Raw genomic sequence first — 16,864 nt, 5'->3', positions numbered from 1 at the left:
TTTTCGTAATTTTCGATATCGAAAAAGTGGGCGTGGTCATAGTCGGATTTCGTTCATTTTTCATACCAAGATAAAGTGAGTTCAAGTAAGCACGTGAACTAAGTTCATTAAAGATATGTCGATTTTTGCTCAAGTTATCGTGTTAACGGCTATGCGGAAGGACAGACGGACGACTGTGTATAAAAACTGGGCGTGGCATCATCCGATTTCGCCCATTTTCACAGAAAACAGTTAACGTCATAAAATCTATGCCCCTACCAAATTTCAAAAGGATTGGTTAATTTTTATTCGACTTATGGCGTTAAAAGTATCCTAGACAAATTAAATGAAAAAGGGCGGAGCCACGCCCATTTCCAAATTTTCTTTTATTTTTGTATTTTGTTGCACCATATCATTACTGTAGTTGAATGTTGACATAATTTACTTATATACTGTAAAGATATTAAATTTTTTGTTAAAATTTTACTTTAAAAAAAATTTTTTTTTAAAGTGGGCGTGGTCATTCACCGATTTTGCTAATTTTTATTAAGCGTACATATAGTAATAGGAGTAACGTTCCTGCCAAATTTCATCATGATATCTTCAACGACTGCCAAATTACAGCTTGCAAAATTTTAAATTACCTTCTTTTAAAAGTGGGCGGTTCCACGCCCATTGTCCAAAAATTTACTAATTTTCTATTCTGCGTCATAAGCTCAACTCATCTACCAAGTTTCGTCGCTTTAGCTGTCTTTTGTAATGAATTATCGCACTTTTTCGGTTTTTCGAAATTTTCGATATCGAAAAAGTGGGCGTGGTTATAGTCCGATATCGTTCATTTTAAATAGCGATCTGAGATGAGTGATCGGGAACCTACATAACAAATTTCATCAAGATACCCCAAAATTTACTCAAGTTATCGTGTTAACGGACGGACGGACGGACGGACGGACATGGCTCAATCAAATTTTTTTCGATCCTGATTATTTTGATATATGGAAGTCTATATCTATCTCGATTCCTTTATATATGTACAACCAACCGTTATCCAATCAAACTTAATATACTCTGTGAGCTCTGCTCAACTGAGTATAAATATATGTAATAGGTATATAATGTTCGGTTTCGTCCAAACTTAAACTTCCTTACTTGTTATACCTTTCATGAACATGAAATGGTATATTAACTTTGGTCCGATGTTTGTAACGTTGAGAAATATAGAAGATAGACTCACCATTAAGTATACCGAATTGATCAGGGCGACGAACTGAGTTGATATAGCCATGTCCGTCCGTCTGTCTGTTTGAACGCAAACTAGTCCCTCCAATTTTGAGACATCTCAATGAAATTTGGCACACGGATGTATTTTTGTATTATATTAGACATTTGTCGTATCCGGTAGGATCGGACCACTATAACATATATCTCCCATACAACCGATCGTTCAGATAAGACGAATTTGGTCATTCCTGCCGCAATTTAGAAAGTATAAACGTGAAACTTGGTGATATATATTCTAATATACCATTGAAGATATCCTGAAAAAATCACTTTGATTGGAGCTATATATAGTATATATCCCATACAACCGATCGTTCAGATAGGTCTGGTCATTTCTCCCTTAGTTTCCAATATAAAAACGTGAAACTTGGTGATATATATTCTAATATATCATAGAAGATTTCCTGTAAAAAATCATTTCGATCGGAGCTATATATAATATATATCCCTTACAACCGACCGTTCAGATAAGGGAGTTTTTTGCCATTTTTTTTTTTATTTTTCTTAAAATCGGTTAGGTATGTACATCTGTTCACTATATATTTCTTATCTAATACAGCGCATTATTTAGAGATTACGAATGGGATAAGATTATTGTTCAGCACCATTCATGAAAGGTATGAAGTCTTCGGCACAGCCGAAGACAGTCGCGTCGTTACTTGTTTTCTATTAAATTCCAACCAACGGTCTCATTAAAAACATAAAAGTTTCTTCGATTTTGGTAAAAATCCCGAAGTACTCACTTGGATCGAGTATACTCGATACCTTTTACTAAGTATGAGTACTAGCATCGATACCTTGATCCAAGTATTTTATATGAGTACCGGTATCGATACTTGTTGTAAAAGTTCTATCACTACATATGAGTAACAGTTTTTTTTTAGGACCGGTTTAGAAATACCTTTTTAAGCTTTATTTGCAGCCCAGGATTTTTTGTTTACATGATTTAGACTACAGTTACGATAAACTGAAGCATTTAATATTTGAGATACACTAGATTCACTTTCGGCGATTCTAATCGACACGGGCTACAGGCCTCTGCTATCGAATCTGAGATAGCACCTTCAACATGAGTAAACATCTAAATGCATCCCGAAATCATAAGACATGCAAATTCGGTATTTTCGCCACTAAAGCCCTCTTCTTCAGTAGTAAAACTGGTTTCTTCCGGATGTATAGACAAGTCGAAAACGGTCATTACAGTGTATTACGATGGAATTTATGGCTTTTTAAAATCTGGAAATATTGTAACATGAGGACAAATTTAGTACACATATGGCAAATGTACCCGCGTTGGGACAGTAATGTTTTGAACAGTAACGTTTTCAATAAATCGTTATATTCATTCCTAGGTACTGTAAAGTATTGCAATTAATTACTTATTTATTGAATTGTATACATGTATTATACAATTACAAGTCAAAAGCTAAGCAAACCCTACCGTGCGTTTTTTAAGAAAATTCAGCAAATAACAAGTAAGGAAGGTTAAGTTCGGGTGTAACCGAACATTACATACTCAGTTGAGAGCTATGGTGACAACATAAGGGAAAATAGCCATGTAGGAAAATGAACCGAGGGAAACCCTGGAATGTGTTTGAATGACATGTGTATCAAATGAAAGGCATTAAAGAGTATTTTATGAGGGAGTGGGCCATAGTTCTATAGGTGGACACCATTTAGGGATATAGCCATAAAGGTGGATCAGGGTTGACTCTAGAATGCGTTTGTACGATATGGGTATCAAATGAAAGGTGTTAATGAGCATTTTAAAAGGGAGTAATCCTTAGTTCCATAGGTGGACGCCGTTTCGAGATATCGCCATAAAGGTGGACCAGGGGTGACCCTAGAATTTGTTTGCACAATATGGGCATCAAACGAAAGGTGTTAATGAGTATTTTAAAAGGGAGTGGGCCTTCGATTTATAGGTGTTCGCCTTTTCGAGATATCGCCATAAAGGTGGACCAGGGGTGACCCTAGAATTTGCTTGCACAATATGGGCATCAAACGAAAGGTGTTGATGAGTATTTTAAAAGGGAGTGGGCCTTCGTTTTATAGGTGTTCGCCTTTTCGAGATAACGCCATAAAGGTGGACCAGGGGTGACTCTAGAATGAGCTTGTACGATATGGGTATCAAATTAAAGGTATTAATGAGTATTTTAAAAGGGCGTGGACCTAAGTTCTATAGATGGACGCCTTTTCGAGATATCGCCGTAAAGATGGACCAGGGGTGACTCTAGAATGCGTTTGTACGATATGGGTATCAAATGAAAGGTGTTAATGAGCATTTTAAAAGGGAGTAATCCTTAGTTCCATAGGTGGACGCCGTTTCGAGATATCGCCATAAAGGTGGACCAGGGGTGACCCTAGAATTTGTTTGCACAATATGGGCATCAAACGAAAGGTGTTAATGAGTATTTTAAAAGGGAGTGGGCCTTCGTTTTATAGGTGTTCGCCTTTTCGAGATATCGCCATAAAGGTGGACCAGGGGTGACCCTAGAATTTGTTTGCACAATATGGGCATCAAACGAAAGGTGTTGATGAGTATTTTAAAAGGGAGTGGGCCTTTTCGAGATATCGCCATAAAGGTGGACCAGGGGTGACTCTAGAATGAGTTTGTACGATATGGGTATCAAATTAAAGGTATTAATGAGTATTTTAAAAGGGCGTGGACCTAAGTTCTATAGATGGACGCCTTTTCGAGATATCGCCGTAAAGATGGACCAGGGGTGACTCTAGAATGCGTTTGTACGATATGGGTATCAAATGAAAGGTGTTAATGAGCATTTTAAAAGAGAGTAATCCTTAGTTCCATAGGTGGACGCCGTTTCGAGATATCGCCATAAAGGTGGACCAGGGGTGACCCTAGAATTTGTTTGCACAATATGGGCATCAAACGAAAGGTGTTAATGAGTATTTTAAAAGGGAGTGGGCCTTCGTTTTATAGGTGTTCGCCTTTTCGAGATATCGCCATAAAGGTGGAACAGGGGTGACCCTAGAATTTGCTTGCACAATATGGGCATCAAATGAAAGGTGTTAATGATTATTTTAAAAGGGCATGGGGCTTAGTTCTATAGGTGGACCCCTTTTCGAGATATCGCCATAAAGGTGGACCAGGGGTGACTCTAGAATTCGTTTGTGCAATATGGGTATCAAACGAAAGGAGTTAATGAGTATTTTAAGGGGGAGTGGGCCTTAGTTCTATAGGTGGACGCCTTTTCGAGATATCGCCATAAAGATGGACCAGGTGTGACTCTAGAATGCGTTTTTACGATATGGGTATCAAATGAAAGGTGTTAATGAGTATTTTAAAAGGGCGTGGACCTAAGTTCTATAGATGGACGCCTTTTCGAGATATCGCCGTAAAGATGGACCAGGGGTGACTCTAGAATACGTTTGTACGATATTTATTTATTTATTTATTTATTTATTATTTAAAGTCGACGACAAACTATGGTCGACTGCATAATATAAAAGATATATAAATATACAACTCAAAAGATAAAATTTAAGATATATCGAGCTTTCAACAATGTTATATTACAAACAAAGAAATATTAATGAACATTACTATTTAATTTCAGAATATAATAATAATAAGAAATATGAGCAGAAATAAGATCTTATGCCGAAATCTTATACTGGCGGAATGCATCAGATTCCGCTCAGCATGACTTCGGAATGCAGTGGATTCCAATCTCCCTGTTGGAATGCAACAAGATTCCAATCAGCATGTCATGGGAATCCGGCAGTGCTAAGAGTAGTGTAATGAGGATACGCCATCACAAGGCATAAAAAAGTAACATGACCTGTGTTGTTGGAATGCACCGGATTCCAATCAGCTCGATGCCTGACCCATAAGATTATACTGCCGGAATGCATACGATTCCGGTCAGTGACTCTTGAAAAAGCATGTTTTTTACGTTGTTGGAATGCACCAGATTCCAATCAACACAGTACTGTCTTGTTCCTTCTTAATGAGACATGTTGATAAATGTTCCTCCATCCTTAAGCGAGATAGTTCCTGTTTTTTATGGGTATCAAATGAAAGGTGTTAATGAGCATTTTAAAAGGGCGTGGACCTAAGTTCTATAGATGGACGCCTTTTCGAGATATCGCCGTAAAGATGGACCAGGGGTGACCCTAGAATTTGTTTGCACAATATGGGCATCAAACGAAAGGTGTTGATGAGTATTTTAAAAGGGAGTGGGCCTTTTCGAGATATCGCCATAAAGGTGGACCAGGGGTGACTCTAGAATGAGTTTGTACGATATGGGTATCAAATTAAAGGTATTAATGAGTATTTTAAAAGGGCGTGGACCTAAGTTCTATAGATGGACGCCTTTTCGAGATATCGCCGTAAAGATGGACCAGGGGTGACTCTAGAATGCGTTTGTAGGATATGGGTATCAAATGAAAGGTGTTAATGAGCATTTTAAAAGGGAGTAATCCTTAGTTCCATAGGTGGACGCCGTTTCGAGATATCGCCATAAAGGTGGGACAGGGGTGACTCTAGAATTCGTTTGTGCAATATGGGTATCAAATGAAAGGTGTTAATGAGTATTTTTAAAAGGGAGTGGGCCTTCGTTCTATAGGTGTTCGCCTTTTCGAAATATCGCCATAAAGGTGGACCAGGGGTGACTCTAGAATGAGTTTGTACGATATGGGTATCAAATTAAAGGTATTAATGAGAGTTTTAAAAGGGAGTGGTGGTAGTTGTATATGTGAAGGCGTTTTCCAGATATTGACCAAAATGTGGACCAGGGTGACCCCGAACATTATCTGTTGGATACCGCTAATTTATTTATATATGTAATACCTGTCAAGATTTTAAGGGTTTTTTATTTCGCCCTGCAGAACTTTTTCATTTTCTTCTACTTAATATGGTAGGTGTCACAACCATTTTATAAAGTTTTTTCTAAAGTTATAATTCGCGTCAATAAACCAATCCAATTACCTCACCATGTTTCATCCCTTTTTTCGTATTTGGTATAGAATTATGGCATTTTTTTCATTTTTCGTAAGTTTCGATATCGAAAAAGTGGGCGTGGTCATAGTCGGATTTCGTTCATTTTTCGTACCAAGATAAAGTGAGTTCAGATAAGTACGTGAACTGAGTTTAGTAAAGATATATCGATTTTTGCTCAAGTTATCGTGTTAACGGCCATGCGGAAGGACAGACGGACGACTGTGTATAAAAACTGGGCGTGACATCAACCGATTTCGCCCATTTTCACAGAAAACAGTTAGCGCCATAGAATCTATGCCCCTACCAAATTTCAAAATGATTGGTTAATTTTTGGTCGACTTATGGCGTTAAAAGTACCCTAGACAAATTAAATGAAAAAGGGCGGAGCCACGCCCATTTTTAAATTTTCTTTTATTTTTGTATTTTGTTGCACCATATCATTACTGGAGTTGAATCTTGACATAATTTACTTATATACTGTAAAGATTATAAATTTTTTGTTAAAATTTTACTTTAAAAAAATTTTTTTTTTAAAAGTGGGCTTGGTCCTTCTCCGATTTTGCTAATTTTTATTCAGCGTACATATAGTAATAAGAGTAACGTTCCTGCCAAATTTCATCATGATATCTTCAACGACTGCCAAATTACAGCTTGCAAAATTTTAAATTACCTTCATTTAAAAGTGGGCGGTGCCACGCCCATTGTCCAAAATTTTACTAATTTTCTATTTTGCGTCATAAGTTCAACTCATCTACCAAGTTTCGTCGCTTTATCGGTCTTTTGTAATGAATTATCGCACTTTTTCGGTTTTTCGAAATTTTCGATATCGAAAAAGTGGGCGTGGTTATAGTCCGATATCGTTCATTTTAAATAGCGATCTGAGATGAGTGCTCAGGAACCTACATACCAAATTTCATCAAGATACCTCAAAATTTACTCAAGTTATCGTGTTAACGGACGGACGGACGGACATGGCTCAATCAAATTTTTTTTCGATCCTGATTATTTTGATATATGGAAGTCTATATCTATCTCGATTCCTTTATATATGTACAACCAACCGTTATTCAATCAAACTTAATATACTCTGTGAACTCTGCTCAACTGAGTATAATAAAAAACAAGTAAGGAAGGCTAAGTTCGGGTGTAACCGAACATTACATACTCAGTTGAGAGCTATGGAGACAAGATAAGGAAAATCACCATGTAGGAAAATGAACCTAGGGTAACCCTGGAATGTGGTTGTATGACATGTGTATAAATGGAAGGTATTAAAGAGTATTTTAAGAGAGAGTAGGCCATAGTTCTATGGATGGACGCCATTTAGGGATATCGCCATAAAGGTGGACCAGGGCTGACTCTAGAATGTGTTTGTACGATATGGGTATCAAATGAAAGGTGATAATGAGTACTTTAAAAGGGAATGGGCTTTAGTTCTATAGGTGAACGCCTTTTCGAGAAATCGCCATAAAGGTGGACCAGGGGTGACTCTAGAATATGTTTGTACGATATGGGTATCAAATGAAAGCTGTTAATGAATATTTTGAAAAGCAGTGATCCTTAGTTCCATAGGTGGACGCCGTTTCGAGATATCGCCATAAAGGTGGACCAGGGGTGACTCTAGAATGTGTTTGTATGATATGGGTATCAAATGAAAGATGGTAATGAGTATTTTAAAAGGGAGTAATCCTTAGTTCTATAGGTGGACGCCTTTTCGAGATATCGCCATAAAGGTGGACCAATGGTGACTCTAGAATGTTTGTACGATATGGGTATCAAACGAAAGGTGCTCCTGAGCATTTTAAGAGGAAGTGGGCATGAGGTCTATAGGTGGACGCCTTTTCGAGGTATCGTCATTAGGGTGGGCCAGGGGTGACTCTAGAATGTGTTTGTACGAAATGGGTATGAAACGAAAGGTGTTACTGATCATTTTAAGATGGAGTGGGCATTAGGTCTATAGGTGGACGCCTTTTCGAGATATCGCCATTAGGGTGAGCCAGGGGTGACTCTAGAATGTTTGTACGATATGGGTATCAAACGAAAGGTGTTACTGAGCATTTTAAGAGGGAGTGGGCATTAGGTCTATAGGTGGACGCCTTTTCGAGATATCGCCATTAGGGTGGGAAAGGGGTGACTCTAGAATGTTTTTGTACGATATGGGTATCAAATGAAAGGTGGTAATGAGTATTTTAAAAGGGAGTAATCCTTAGTTCTATAGGTGGACGCCTTTTCGAGATATCGCCATAAACGTGGACCAAGGGTGACTCTAGAATGTTTGTACGATATGGATATCGAACGAAAGGTGTTACTGAGCATTTTAAGAGGGAGTGGGCATTAGGTCTATAGGTGGACGCCTTTTCGAGATATCGCCAATAGGGTGGGCCAGGGGTGACTCTAGAATGTTTGTACGATATGGGTATCAAACGAAAGGTGTTACTGAGCATTTTAAGAAGGAGTGGGCATTAGGTCTATAGGTGGACGCCTTTTCGAGATATCGCCATTAGGGTGGGCCAGGGTGACTCTAGAATGTGTTTGTACGATATGGGTATCAAATGAAAGGTGGTAATGAGTATTTTAAAAGGAAGTAATCCTTAGTTCTATAGGTGGACGCCTTTTCGAGATATCGCCATAAAGGTGGACCAAGGGTGACTCTACAATGTTTGTACGATATGGGTATCAAACGAAAGGTGTTACTGAGCATTTTAAGAGGGAGTGGGCATTAGGTCTATATGTGGACGCCTTTTCGAGATATCGCCATTAGGGTGGGCCAGGGGTGACTCTAGAATGTTTGTACGATATGGGTATCAAACGAAAGGTGTTACTGAGCATTTTAAGAGGGAGTGGGCATTAGGTCTATAGGTGGACGCCTTTTCGAGATATCGCCATTAGGGTGGGCCAGGGGTGACTCTAGAATGTTTGTACGATATGGGTATCAAACGAAAGGTGTTACTGAGCATTTTAAGAGGGAGTGGACATTAGGTATATAGGTGGTCGCCTTTTCGAGATATCGCCATTAGGGTGGGCCAGGGGTGACTCTAGAATGTTTGTACGATATGGGTATCAAACGAAAGGTGTTACTGAGCATTTTAAGAGGGAGTGGGCATTAGGTCTATAGGTGGACGCCTTTTCGAGATATCGCCATTAGGGTGGGCCAGGGTGATTCTAGAATGTGTTTGTACGATATGGATATCAAATTAAAAGTATTAATGAGGGTTTTAAAAGCGAGTGGCCCTTAGATGTATATGTGGAGGCGTTCTCGCGATATCGACCAAAATGTGGACCAGGTGATCCAGAAAATCATCTGTCGGGTACTGCTAATTTATTTATATATGCAATACCACTAACAGTATTCCTGCCAAGATTCCAAGGGGTGTTGATTTCGCCTTGTAGAACTTTTTCATTTTCTTCTACTTAATATGGTAGGTGTCACACCCATTTTACAAAGTTTTTTCCAAAGTTATATTTTGCGTCAATAAACCAATCCAGTTACCATGTTTCATTCCTTTTTTCGTAGTTGGTATAGAATTATGGCATTTTTTTCATTTTTCGTAATTTTCGATATCGATAAAGTGGGCGTGGTTATGGTCGGATTTCGGCCATTTTTTATACCAAGATAAAGTGAGTTCAGATAAGTACGTGGGCTAAGTTTAGTAAAGATATATCCGTTTTTGCTCAAGTTATTGTGTTAACGGCCGAGCGGAAGGACAGACGGTGGACTGTGTATAAAAACTGGCCGTGGCTTCCACCGATTTCGCCCATTTTCACAGAGAACAGTTACCGTCACAGAATCTATGCTCCTACCAAATTTAAGAAGGATTGGTAAATTTTTGTTCGACTTATGGCATTAAAAGTATTCTAGACAAACTAAATGAAAATGGGCGGAGCCACGCCCATTTTGAAATTTTCTTTTATTTTTGGATTTTGTTGCATCATATCATTACTGGAGTTGAATTTTGACTTAATTTACTTATATACAGTAAAGATATTAACTTTTTTGTTAAAATTTGAATTTAAAAAAAATTTTTTTTAAAAAGTGGGCGTGTTCTTCATCCAATTTGGCTAATTTTTATTTAGCACATATATAGTAATAGTAGTAACGTTCCTGCCAAATTTCATCATGATATCTTCAACGACTGCCAAATTACAGCTTGCAAAACTTTTAAATTACCTTCTTGTAAAAGTGGGCGGTGCCATGCCCATTGTCCAAAATCTTACTAGTTTTCTATTCTGCGTCATAACTTCAACCCATCTACCAAGTTTCATCGCTTTAACCGCCTTTGGCAATGAATTATCGTTTTTTTTCGGTTTTTCGAAATTTTCGATATCGAAAAAGTGGGTGTGGTTATAGTCCGATATCGTTCATTTTAAATAGCGATCTGAGATGAGTGCTCAGGAACCTACATACCAAATTTCATCAAGATACCTCAAAATTTACTCAAGTTATCGTGTTAACGGACGGACGGACGGACGGACGGACGGACGGACGGACGGACGGACATGGCTCAATCAAATTTTTTTTCGATCCTGATTATTTTGATATATGGAAGTCTATATCTATCTCGATTCCTTTATATATGTACAACCAACCGTTATCCAATCAAACTTAATATACTCTGTGAGCTCTGCTCAACTGAGTATAAAAAAAAGAAATAATCAGGATGAAGAGCTGAGTTGATTTAGCCATGTCCGTCTGTCCGTCTGTCTGTTTCTGTGCAAACTAGTCCCTCAATTTTTGAGATATCTTGATAAAATTTGGTGAGCGGGTGTATTTAGGTGACCGATTAGACATTTGTCGGAACCGGCCGGGTCGGACCACTATATCATATATCCTCCATACAACCGATTTTTCAGAAAAAGAGGATTTTTGTCATTTCTTCCTCAATTTATCAGATTGATTACTGGTTTATTTTATATTTATCTTAAGAATCGCTTAGGTATGTACATCTGTTCACGATATGTTTTATATCTTATACAGCCGATTATTTGGATACTACGATTGGGATAAGATTATTTTTCAGCCCCATTCATGAAAGGCACAGCCGAAGACAGTCGCTTCCTTACTTGTTTTATATAATATTTAATCACCACCCTTCTGACTGTTCAAAACTGGAACGCTCAATTTGTTTATGCGTAATGATCAGTTGCTCCCAAATCGGCACAGTGACTACTAATGCGATAAGAACTGGTGTTCTCTAGGATCCAATCAACATAAACGCTTACATTAGTGTAGATCGACGGGTATTTGGTGATAGCACAAGGGTCATAAACCCATGAAACAATACCAACCACTTCTGCACCTTCGGCGTTATAACGTACCAATGAGCCGCCGGAGTCTCCGCTACATGCACCATCGGTGGTACCAGCTTTGTACGAACAGATATTGACGTCTTTTATGGGGGCCAAAAAAGGAAGAGCTGCCTTACACTCAGTATACCCTATTATATTCACTTCTAAAGTTTGAAGAATGTTGGCCAAATTTTCAGAGTTATCAAATCCCCAACCGTAGAGCCTTCCTGCTCCAGTTATTTCATACTTTCCAGAAGGTAGCGATGCTTTACCAACAGCTGCTACACCATCACGGGTGCGAGCGGAAAAGTCGAATCCATCAGGAATGTGAATGAGACCAATATCGTTGGGACTAACACCACCGCCATAACCTTCGTGAATAATATATTGTGACTTGCTGTTGACCTGGCGTATTTGCACCTCAGACTCGTCGTTACGCGAATGTAGACCAGCAACAATCTCGAAGCTATTGTAGATCAAGCAATGAGCGGCGGTAACCACCCAGTTCTCATCGATGATGGATCCAGCGCAAAAGTGTTCTCCAGATTTGAGAGAAACAATATATGGCGCCTCTCCCTTATGTGCTTCAAAGCCATTAATTATGCGTTCTGAAGCGAATCCTGGTTGTACAATTACATATAGGCTAGCTGCGCTTACGCAAGTAATTATTAAAGCGAGTACGATGTAAATCTTCATTTTAGTATTAGGTACTTGTTTTGGTTTGATTTCTTGTAAAAAATGCAGGGCTTTTTATAGAAAATTTGAGTTTGTCGAAGCTTTAATCTTATCTTTTTATCAGTGAGGTTTTGCAAGCCGTATTGGCCCTAATCGTTCATTAGCGATGCATCCGGCAATAGCTGTGCCTGTTCACACCTTGCAGAAAATCGCACTTGTTCCGAAATAGCGCGGAGCTATCTCATTAAGAGGCAGTACTATTAGTTCTACTTCTGTCCCCTTGCAGTGGTTTCAATTGACACTTTTACCATTGTGATGTCCTTTTGAGTGCGTTCTTGATTGGTTCAGTCGCAGGTAGTTCTGAAATAGTCGCTGCCTCTGAGAAATTCATTTAAACTCATAGAGCCCAGACTCAAGGGCCAGTTAATGATGACATAGTCATAACGCCATAGCCATAACCATATTTTTACTTATCGATATCAATTGGCATAAATTATTAGTGCCTTAACCTAAAAATCATGAAATTTTCATAAAAATGAAGAAAACGCAAAAAATTACAAACATATAACACAAAAAATAAGTCTCTTAGTCGAAACGTATCCAAAACCATAAATAAAATATACAAAAAGTTAATAAATTCACCAACTCAAACATTTTTAGGTTATGGATATGGTAAAAAACCATAAACCAATTGGTTGGCTATGGTATGGTTATGGCTAGGGCTTTATGGTATGGCACCATTAATCGATTACATTGATTTCCATAAGGTTGGTTCGGTCAGCTGTTTTATCTGGTTATGGTTAAGTCACCATTAACTGGCCCTTGAAGTGTGAGTACCAACTGACCCGCTCTGTATCCTATTACCACCATTTCGAACGTGCGAAAAACTGGCGCTTTGCGTGACTGTCGCCCATTTTTGCTGCAGGGCATGTATAGGAATGCACTTACCTAGTATATTACTTTGTCGGCAGTAAAACACTAAAATTTTATCAAGCGAAGTGGATATATTGTTATTTGTATTCCGGAAAATTATTCCTTGAATTCTATAAGTTGCATTACACCGATAAGTAAATGTTTATGCTCTGTCAATATGGCGCCTCTCATTTTTAGTTTACTCTCATTGCTTATTCAGACTCTAACCCAGTGCCAAAAATGTGAGTGCGAACCCTCTCATGACATGTTATTTCTCGAATTTTTTTTAGGAAATTCATCAAAATATGATAGGAAATCCAACAGCAACATAAAAAATAATAAACACAGAGAAATAAAATTGAAGAAAAAAGTTAAATTGTTAAAAACCTACACGGTTAGAGCTGTAAGCCTTAATTATAACTTTCATGAACATTTAATGGTATATATTAACCTTGGTCCGATGTTTGTAACGTTGAGAAATATAGAAGATACACTCACCATTAAGTATACCGAATTGATAAGGGCGACGAACTGAGTTGATATAGCCATGTCGGTCTTTCCGTCCGTCCGTCCGCCTGTCCGTCTGTCTGTTTGAACGCAAACTAGTCCCTCAAATTTTGAGATACCTCAATGAAATTTGGCAGAAGGTTGTATTTTTGTATTATATTAGACATTTGTCGGATCTGGTAGGATCGGACCACTATAACATATATCTCCCATACAACCGATCGTTCAGATAAGACGATTTTGGTCATTCCTGCCGCAATTTAAAAAGTATAAACGTGAAACTTGGTGATATATATTCTAATATATCATAGAAGATATCCTGAAAAAGTCACTTTGATTGGAGCTATATATAGTATATATATCATACAACCGATCGTTCAGATAGAAAGATTTTTGGCCATTTCTCCCTTATTTTCCAATATAAAAACGTGAAACTTGGTGATACATATTCTAATATATCATAGAAGATTTCCTTTAAAAATCATTTCGATCGGAGCTATATATAATATATATCCCATACAACCGATCGTTCAGATAGAAATATTTTTGGCAATTTCTCCCTTAATTTCCAACATAATTAAATAATTAAAAAAAAAATTTTAAGATAAACGGTTTTATTGAAAACAATACTTACATGAAATAATAATAATACGAAAAGGTAGAAAATAATTAGGTAGGTCCTAGGTACTAGTCATCACACTCCTTATCAATCTAGGGCGTTGATCAGACAATTAAATAAAAGCGTTAGACGCGTCAAATTTTTATTGATAGTCATATATAAGACCAACTGAACCTTAATCAGGATATGCTACGCCTCACATTTTTAGAAATTTTACGCGGCCAACGCATTTATTTAATTGTCTGATCAACGCCCTAGATTGATAAGGAGTGTGATGACTAGTACCTAGGACCTACGTAATTATTTTCTAGCTTTTCGTATTATTATTATTTCATGTAAGTATTGTTTTGAATAAAACCGTTTAACTTAAAAACTTGTTTTTAATTATTTTATTTTCAAGTTTTTAGTCTTTATTAATTGCCTATTATTTCTCATTCTATTTAGTTCATTTAGTGACTCATTATTACAAGGACTCTTTCCTGACAATTTGTTACGACCTAAGTCCTCAATACATAATCCTTCCAAAGACTTTACTCGACTCTGCGCCACGTATGCTTGTCCCTCCTCCAACTCCAAAATATTTTGATGTCACTTCTACTGGACTGTATGTAATATTTGTTCCAAATATGGACCAAATCAAATAGGACCACAAATACGATTTTTGTGAATATCTCGATCCTTGCGCCACCTAGCGGCGATTTTTTTTGATAGGTCGCTTTCTATTCTTGTATGTATTATGTGTTCCAAGCATGAGCCAAGTCGGACCACAAATACGATTTTTGTGAATATCTTGATCCTTGCGCCACCTAGCTGCGATTTTTTTCATAGGTCGCTTTCTATTCTTGTATGTATTATATGTTCCAAATATGAGCCAAATCGGACCACAAATACGATTTTTGTGAATATCTCGATCCTTGCGCCACCTAGCGGCCATTTTTTCATAGGTCCCTTGCATAGCTTATCGGGAAGTTTCTTAAATTTCAATTACAAAATTCGTTCACAACGGCCGTGCGGCCTGCCTGTCAACTCAAGCTAAATAAAACCGTTTAAAAACGTTAAACTTGGTGATTTTTATTCTAAATATCATAGAAGATTTCCTGAAAAAATCACTTTGATCATAGCTATATGTATATAGTATATACCTATCCCATACAACCGATCGTTCAGATAGAAAGATTTTTGTCCATTTCTCCCTTAGTTTCCAATATAAAAACGTGAAACTTGGTGATACATATTCTAATATATCATAGAAGATTTCCTGTAAAAATCATTTCGATCAGAGCTATATATAATATATATCCCATACAACCGATCGTTCAGATAAGGGGTTTTTTTTGCCATTTTTTATTTTGTATTTATCTTAAAAATCGTTTAGATATGTACATCTGTTCACTATATATTTCTTATCTTATACATCCGATTATTTGGAGATTACGAACGGGATAAGATTATTGTTCAGCCCCATTCATGAAAGGTATGAAGTCTCTTCGGCACAGCCGGAGACAGTCCCAACCTTACTTGTTTTTTACTTAAATTCAAAAATTTTCAATTTACTACTCTATTTTCAAGTTTAATAGGGTTTAAATTCTAAACTTAATTGAACAAAACGTCAAAAACTTTAAAACCAAACACAAAAAATTTAAAAATAAAAACTTGTAGGCACTTCTGGTTTAAAAAAATTAGAAACATTAAAAAATCTAAAAATAAACTTGGTGTAGCTGAAGAAGCTAAGAAGATTAGCGGTCTCCGCTCCGTAATGCTTGAAATATCTGTTCTCTTGACTTGCACTAAAGAAAATGTTGGTTCATATTTTAGCCTTTTTTATATACACACTAAAAATAGAACCTTGTATACATTTCTGTTTTACTAACAAAACCCAAGAGTTTAGATTTATTGCTGAAAATTAAAAATTTCATTTTTGTGAAAAGTGTTGCAGAGCAAAGATTTTTGTCCAAACATTTTGTTATACAAATAAAGTGTTATGAAATGTTATGTTTTGATAGCTCAGCAGGTAGAGCAAGACTGCAATCCGGGGCACGTCGGTTCGAAACCAGGGCATCACCTATTCGATGTTTCTTTTTTGTAACAGCAAGTTTAGGTTTCTCTTTACGCAGCCATCAACACGGTCCATTGAATTAAACACAGGGGTTACGCTGGCTAGGCCATGTTATGCGCATGAAAGATGGTGTTCCGCCTGAGAAATTATTTTTTATCGTAAACCGCCTATGAAAGCAGATAAAGTTCACTGCCTCCTCTCCGCTGGAAGGACCAGGCTGAAAACGATTTATGCTCCCTTGTTGTGACCGATTGGCACCAGTTAGTCCCACTAAGAAGCGAAATTGTAGCCGTGTATGAGTTAATGATGTTATTGGGTATAGAGAAATATATGAAGCCACTGCAGAGTGGTTGGCAAATATATTGTCGCTGTAAAAGGAGCATTTTCTCATGTGGACCTCGTTAGGTTAAGTTAGGTTGGATTGACCCGTTCGTTAGGGCCTTACATAGGCTGAATAAGTCCACAGTGTTATCAGAAGTTTGTTCAAGGACTAAACTGAAAAAACATATCTTATAAAATAACTCCGTCCTCTTGGCAAATACAAGAAGCTTTCCGAGACTAATGCCTCATTGTGCTTCTATAT

General features: G+C 37.5%; 2 protein-coding genes across 10 annotated transcripts in view; one reads left to right on the top strand and one right to left on the bottom strand.

Annotated features, from left to right (window-relative positions):
* Plc21C (Phospholipase C at 21C) overlaps nt 1-16,864 on the top strand; it is a 318,758-nt gene that overhangs the window by 120,463 nt on the left and 181,431 nt on the right. The window lies entirely within an intron of this gene.
* Nucleotides 11,351-12,208, bottom strand: LOC137240083 (lectizyme-like). The gene has a single exon (XM_067765994.1). The coding sequence runs from the start codon at nt 12,206-12,208 to the stop codon at nt 11,351-11,353; it is 858 nt and encodes a 285-aa protein (XP_067622095.1).

The sequence above is a fragment of the Eurosta solidaginis genome, chromosome 2, assembly GCF_040869045.1.
Source record: "Eurosta solidaginis isolate ZX-2024a chromosome 2, ASM4086904v1, whole genome shotgun sequence".
In the NCBI taxonomy this organism is placed as follows: Eukaryota; Metazoa; Arthropoda; class Insecta; order Diptera; family Tephritidae; genus Eurosta; species Eurosta solidaginis.
Note: the sequence above shows the minus strand (reverse complement) of the source record. Positions and strands in the feature narration are given on the sequence as shown.